At 43.5% G+C, this 7,382-nt stretch overlaps 1 protein-coding gene across 1 annotated transcript in view; it reads left to right on the forward strand.

Moving 5' to 3' along the window:
• Positions 1–206: 206 nt before the first annotated feature.
• MRPL45 (mitochondrial ribosomal protein L45) overlaps positions 207–7,382 on the forward strand; it is an 8,234-nt gene continuing 1,058 nt past the window's right edge. The window contains exons 1-6 of the mRNA XM_006774274.2: positions 207–424; positions 1,544–1,721; positions 2,145–2,262; positions 3,606–3,704; positions 6,068–6,116; positions 7,097–7,246. Of these exons, the coding sequence (XP_006774337.1) occupies positions 359–424; positions 1,544–1,721; positions 2,145–2,262; positions 3,606–3,704; positions 6,068–6,116; positions 7,097–7,246 (660 nt within the window). The 5' untranslated portion in view covers positions 207–358. The remainder of the gene's footprint in view (positions 425–1,543; positions 1,722–2,144; positions 2,263–3,605; positions 3,705–6,067; positions 6,117–7,096; positions 7,247–7,382) is intronic.

The raw sequence follows: 7,382 nt of genomic DNA on the forward strand, positions 1-7,382 counted from the left end.
ATAGCATAAGAATGCAGCAACTCGGGGCCTCCTGCACGCCTCCTGCACGCCTCCTGCACAGGGAATGCTGCAACTCGGGGCCGCCTGCACGCCTCCTGCGCAGGCGCAGCTCGCGCTCCAGCGCTCCCCGGCGGGCGCGTGACAGCCGTGCGCTCACCCCTCCCCCCCAACTCCGTCTCAGTGCGCACGCGTAGTCTACACGCCACGCGCACGTGCGCGTTCACGCTGCTCACACTTCGGCGAGGGGCGCGCGCCCTGGAAAATTCCACACCCGAACCAGCTCCACCCTCTGCGCCTTCTCTCCGGTCCCAGGCTCTTCGCTCTTAGTCCCCAACCCAGAAGCCTTTGCGCGGACAAGATGGCTGCCCCCATGCCGCGGGGGCTGTCTTGCTTATCCCGGGCTTTAGGATGGTGGTCTCGACAGGTGGGTAGGGAGGGGGCGGATAGGGCTCCAGGGGCTGGAGGAGGAGGACAGGGGAGAGGGAAATACTCCCTTCGCAGTTGTCCTTGGTGAGCTTGGAGGGTACGAGTCACTCCAAGGCGAGGGAAGAGTTTAAGGTAGACCGGGACCCAGCTACTGAGCTGAGTGGCTAAGGAGCGAAAGCCTCGGTAGGGCCAGGAAGGGGAGCAGATTCCCCGGGATTAAGGTGCTGCGGTTTGGTCTGGGTTTGTTTGGCGGGAAGGGTTTAAAGGTAATGGTCTGGAAGGTGAGCTCGCTCCCCCTTGATTCTATAGACGTCCTAAATGGAGCAACATCTGCCACTGTACCTGCCTGAGCAAACCTCATGGTCAGAGAAAAGAGAACTGGCCTTTAAACAGCTGATTAACCAGTTGGGAGCGGTAATGACTGCCATTTACAGTGAGGATACCAATAGAATGAGCAGAATGTAATCTCAGTAAAAAATAAAATAAAATAGAAGCGATGCCAGTGCTTTTCTTATGCTTTAATGATAGCGTCCTGCTCATTTCAGCCTCGGGTCGGTGTTTAATCCCCATCAGACTGAAGGTTTGTTTTTTTTAAATATATTTTATTGATTTTTTTACAGAGAGGAAGGGAGAGAGATAGTCAGAAACATCGATGAGAGAGAAACATCGATCAGCTGCCTCCTGCACATCTCCCATGGGAGATGTGCCTGCAACCCAGGTACATGCCCTTGACCGGAATCGACCCCGGGACCCTTCAGTCCGCAGGCCAACGCTCCATCCACTGAGCCAAACCGGTCTTGGCTGAAGGTTTTTTTGAAAGCAGAAGCCTTGCTTTAATCACTCTGTATCCGAGGAGTTGGCATAGGCCTGCACTATGGAGAATACTAAAGGGAAGCCTTTAGTAAATGTTGAGGCGTTAGTAAAAGTTGCTTACTAGCTTCTAGTAAGAAACACCCATAAATGTTAAAGTAGTAATGCATCCCCCCCCCCAATAGATGGCTTTATAATTGTCCCTAAGTCATTCTTTGTATATTCCCTTTTGACCTTTGCTTAGAGTCTGTTCAAGATAATAGTTTTTTCCAAGTTTACCTATATCTTAACCTTTCCTGCCTTCCAGCCCGTCCTGGTGACTCAGTCCATAGCTGTAGTTCCAGTGAGAACTAAAAAACGTTTCACACCTCCTACTTATGAACCCAAATACAAATCAGAAAAGGAATTTATAGAACATTTCCGGAAAGCAGGAGTTGTCATTCCTCCAGAACGTTTGGAGCGGCCCATCCATCTGGCCTGTACAGGTGAGGCGTGGTGTTTCTGAGACCTTGACCCATTCCCCTTCTGTCGGAGATCATCTGGAAAGTAAAATGATTTGGACTATGGTTGGCACTAGTTAATTAACCACAACATCAGTGGATCAATAGAGCTTCATTAACGATTTACTTTGTATGCACTGTATTTCATGAGGTCATCTTTGATCTTGTTTTCCCACTATTCTTAGAAGGCAAAGGTGAAATTTCCCCATTTTGTACAAGAAGAAACAGGCTCTGAGAGGAAACTTGTTATCTTATTCTGTTTTTTCTAATGTAACATGATTCCCTCTACATGAAAGTCTAGTTCATTAGTCTACTTTATTTAGGATCCCTCCTAATTTTATGTGACCTCAAGATGACTTTTTCTCAGTCTTTCAATGCTTTCTTAGTTGTCTCCTTCTCTCATTTCAGGTAATATCTTTGACCCCTATGTGCCTCCAGAGGGTGATGCTCGGGTGTCATCTCTTTCAAAGGAAGGACTGGCACAGAAGACTGAACGATGGAAGAAGAATGTGGCGTCACAGTTGTCGTAGGTGTCTGAGACAACTGGGAGCTAATATTAGAATAAAGTTTCTTGTTGCTACTTTATTCCAAAGAGATCATCTTGGGCCAATTGGATTGGATAGAACTCCCGTAACAATGTCAATTTGACATTATTTTCTTTCTCTGTAATTGAGTCCGTAGTTAATGTAGAATAATATGGGCATTCTGATTCTTAGCATCTCAACCTTTATTGGTTGTTTTTGTCACATCAATTAGGGAGTTGACTTTGAAGTTTGTAGGACTTTTAAAAAATATATTTTTAAAATTAAAATAAATTTTACTAAAATATATGTTTACTTAATTATTTTTTAAAAATATTTTTAAAGACCTCATGCACACCCCCCACTGGGGACCGAGCCCACAACCCCGGCATATGCCCTGACCAGGAATCGAACTGTGATCTCCTGATTCATAGGTCGATGCTCAACCATTGAGCCATGCTGGCCAGGCCTTAGTCTTTTTATAAGATATTTTTATTGATTGATTTTAGAGGGAGAGAGAAACATCAATTTGTTGTTCTACTTATGTGTATTCATGCGCTGACCAGGGATTGAATTTGCAACCTTGGTGTATCAGGATGATGCTCTAACCAACTAAGCCACCCAGCCAGGGTTCATTCTGACTCTTTAAAAATATATATATATCGCCAAAACCGGTTTGGCTCAGTGGATAGAGCGTCGGCCTGCGGACTGAAAGGTCCCAGGTTCGATTCCGGTCAAGGGCATGTACCTGGGTTGCCGGCACATCTCCAGTGGGAGATGTGCAGGAGGCAGCTGATCGATGTTTCTCTCTCATCGATGTTTCTAACTCTCTATCTCTCTCCTTTCCTCTCTGTAAAAAATCAATAAAATATATTTAAAAAAAAATATATATATCTTTATTGATTTCAGAGAGGAAGGGAGAAGGAGAGAGAGATAGAAACATCAATGATGAGAGAGAATCATTGATCAGCTGCCTCCTGCATGCCCCCTACTGGGGATTTAGCCCACAACCCTGACTGGGAATTAAACCGTGACCTGGTTCATAGGTCGATACTCATAGGGCTCATTCTGACACTTGAGCCTTTCTGTGACACCTGTGTTTTCTTTCTTATTGCTTATAGGGTGTTTTCTTTGATGCCAGAATTATGAAATTTTACTATAAGAAACCTTGGTCTTTAGAATGATTAATTAAAATGAGAGTTAGAAAGTTGAATTCATAGGACTTGACACATTTAAAAAACAATTACTGAATAAATAATTAGATAGACATTAATGGAGGTTAATATAAGCTGTGAGTTATAGAATTGAACGAAGTCTTTAAAAATGATTCTCACGCTTAATTTTACAGCGTACGGAAGATAAGAGAATATGATACTAATTTTAAAATAAAGGACTTCCCTGAAAAAGCTAAGGATATCTTCATTGAAGCTCACCTTTGTCTAAACAAGTAAGTGAACTCCCTGCCTTATACCCATTATGGTCTCATAGCCAGCAGTACTAAAACCATGGCATCATTTGCTCTGGTCTCTGTTATCCACCAAGCTGACCAAAATATGCAACCTCAAAATTTTGGAGGGCAAGGTCCCTACTATCTGCCCTAGCACCAGCCATCCACTCCAGAAACACAGGCCACTATCCCCACAGTCATGATCGGGCTGAGGGAAGAGGGATCATAGATAGTTTGCACATATTGTTCTTCTACCCGAGATCACTAGCCCCTCCCCTCAGCAGGCACTCCCCTGGTTGTTATAAGTGTCCAGTCAGAATCCAGAGTTTGAAATGGTGGTTCTGGTCATTTTTTCTAAGTTACCAGTTGCTTCAATGGAGGACCAACCCTAGCGCTTCCTATTCCATTATTTTGCTTAATGTCTCGAGTCTGTTGTTTTTACTGGGTAGATTCCAGGTCTCCTTTTGAAATGTTTAGTTGTAAGCTCATCTTCATTGGAGAATGTTTCTTCTGAGGAAATCCTAAACAACCTAAGTTATGAACATGCTCCCAGAGAGGTCTTGTGTGTGTTTCTGCCAGATACCTCAGGGATATCATTGGCCAGGTATCAATTTTTATGTTAATTTCTTAGCTTAGGAATTCTTTTTTTAAAAATATATTTTATTGATTTTTACAGAGAGGAAGGGAGAGGGATAGAGAGTTAGAATCGATGAGAGAGAAACATCGATCAGCTGCCTCCTGCACACCTCCTACTGGGGATGTGCCTGCAACCAAGGTACATGCCCTTGACCGGAATCGAACCTGGGAGCTTTCAGTCCGCGGGCCGACACTCTATCCACTGAGCCAAACCGGTTACGGCAAACTTAGGAATTCTTACACCATAAATTTCATATCCACATTTGCGTATAATGTGGGCTTAGAGCTTTAATTTTTCAGTTTCTTTGTTTTTATTTTTTTCTCCCACGCACAGCCCTAGACAGAGAGAAGCATCATCTCTAGGTTGGTGGGCTATTTTTCTAGTCTCTATTTCCTGCAGGTGCAGGACTCGTATGGTCATAGCTTTATTCAGGGATTTCAGTTCCAACTCCCTGTTTTTGGAGGGTCCAAGGTTTTAGGAAGAGACCAGCCCCTAGTCTTCAGACCCTATTTCTGGATCCAGATTTGTATTCTTTCCATCTGGTGTTCGTTCCCTCTTCCTTTCTGGCATCTAGGGATTTACCTATCTTTCTAGTGAACTAGGACAGGGTATTTAAAAATGTGTGTGTGTGTGTGTGTGTGTGTGTGTGTATCATATTCTATCCTACATTTCTAGATGTTTATAGTGGGTGTAGTTTTACATTAGTCCAGTCCATAATGTTACCAGAAGCAGATGTCTTTATTTTTAGTGTAAGTTCCATTGTAAAATAGTAAGTGAACTCATAGAAAAGGGAATTTATTTCTACTGAAGATTTCTAGGTCAGTATAGTGAGGAGGAAGGGTTCATTCAGAGGTGCCAGACATAGTGGTTGAGGTAGCTATCACCACAATTCAGCATAGTCTAGTCTAGAGCTACAGCAGGAGAAATGAGTTGGAATCTTTTCTCTTAGAAATAGAGGTGGGAGGGAAGCTGATAGAACTAATTCCTTACCCATTCTGGAATTAGAGTCAAGAATTTTTAAAGGGATAAAGACTTAAACTGCCCAGGAAGTATTAAACTGTGAGGGCAAGTCATGAATATGTACATAAAGAAACTAATCTATACTCTTAGGTTTATATGAAACTCCTCAGTTAGGAATCTTCCTAAAATCTTGTATGTACAAAGGCTGGGTTTGCTATCTGTTTTCTTACTCTTACTGCATAGAATCAGCATGACTAGGACGCTGTGACAGTAACAAAGATGGGCATGGGGGAGGGGAGCATGGACCAGAAAAGATAGATGATTACCTTTGGCAAGGTTCAAAGATGAAGTGTAAGATTCAAGGCCCAGCCAGTTGGCACTGGTGATGTGTCTGCGGTAAGAAGAGAAGATGAGCTTTTGATTGTTGTTATGTTGGGTTTTGTTCTGTGTTGCAGCTTAGAACAAAAACTAGTCCCCATGTCAGCATCTCTTGCCCATCTTAAGGATGTATATGATAATTCCAGAGCAATTTCTTTCTGCTCCTGAGATTCAGACCTAACTTCACTTGGCTGTGGAGCTCAGGATTTTCTGGTAAATCAGGTTGCTGTTCATCTTGTTTCTCCAGGACTTAGCATATCACCTGGCCTATGGTAGGAGTAAAGAAAATATTTGTAAAAATGAATTGTTTTTCATTTTCAGGGTCATTTTCAACTTTCATACAGGTTATCATAAAAGCAGAAGTCAATGATATGTATCTCTTTTTTAGCTCAGACCATGACCGACTTCATACCTTGGCAACTGAAAACTGTTTTCCGGTAGGTTCTCGGCCTTAGAATTGTGGGATGCTGGATGGGCATATTGTAGACATCACCTTTGGTTTTCTTAAGTAAGGTCAGTTTTGAAAATGTAGGAAGTTTAAAGCAAAAGTTGAAGTTCCATTGTTTTTGCCTGAATGATAATGACTTGATGTGGACTTTGGTAAGGGCCATGCAAATGAGGAAGGAGAAAGTCCCTCCACAAGCAGTACTGAAACCTTAGGTGTGGATCTTGAGCTCAGGGTGTGGGCCACAGTAGGCCAGCCTACACTTGCCTACACTATAAAAAGGGTTTAACAAGCATTCACAAGGCTTACATTGTGTGGTAACAGGGGTGCTAGGTACTTTGGGAGACCCCCAAGGAGGGGGACTTTGTGATTCAAGAATAAGAACTTCAGTTTCTATCAGTTCGGCCTTATCTCCCTAGGGACAGGGATAGCTAACCAAGTCTCGCAGTGGTAGGATTTTATATCCCTGTAAAATCCCTCTCTTCCCTGCTAAAAAGGGGAGGGGGACAGCCTATATGCAATCAGCAGCAATACATGCAATAATTACCAGAATATGAAAGTGTATGGGAGGTTGGGTGGTGAACACACAATGTAATATTCAGATGATGTATTATAGAATTGAACACCTGAAACCTATATAATTTTATTAATGAATATCACCCCAGTAAACTCAGTAAAAAAGGGGGGAAATCAAGCTGTCAGTTTGGAGTGTGGTTTTCACTGATTTGGAGTCGGGTCCTCAAGGAGGTAGGTTGGTCTTGAGTTGTGATTTAAATGAAAAGAGGGTTGTTGTGAGGTGGGCTTGAGCAATAGTTCAGTGAGAACTTGGGATGGTTGAAAAGAAAGCATCTGGTGGGAAATGTTGCATGTTGGTTGTAATATTGCAAGAAGAGAGAGCAGGTGAGGAAGGAAGCACCAGCTTTCCTAAAAGGAGGGAAAAACTCAGTAGAACTTGTTCTCTTCTGCCTTCAGGACATGGTCTGGGACCTCCAATATAAGACCGTCCGCTGGAGCTTCGTAGAGTCTTTAGAGCCAGCCCAAGTGGTTCAGGTTCGCTGTTCAAGTATGGTGAACCAGGGCAATGTATATGGCCAGGTCACCGTCCGCATGCATACCCGGCAGGTAGAGTCACCAGTCTGCTTTCCTCCCAGCTGCTTTTCTTCACTCAGGTTGGGCACCTACCTCTGGAATTATGGCCACAGCTCCCCAGGACTGTGGGTTCTAAGGAAAGGTTTACTGTGGTCTTCCCTGCCCTTTC

This window comes from Myotis davidii, unplaced genomic scaffold (genome assembly GCF_000327345.1).
Source record: "Myotis davidii unplaced genomic scaffold, ASM32734v1 scaffold327, whole genome shotgun sequence".
NCBI classification, from domain to species: Eukaryota; Metazoa; Chordata; class Mammalia; order Chiroptera; family Vespertilionidae; genus Myotis; species Myotis davidii.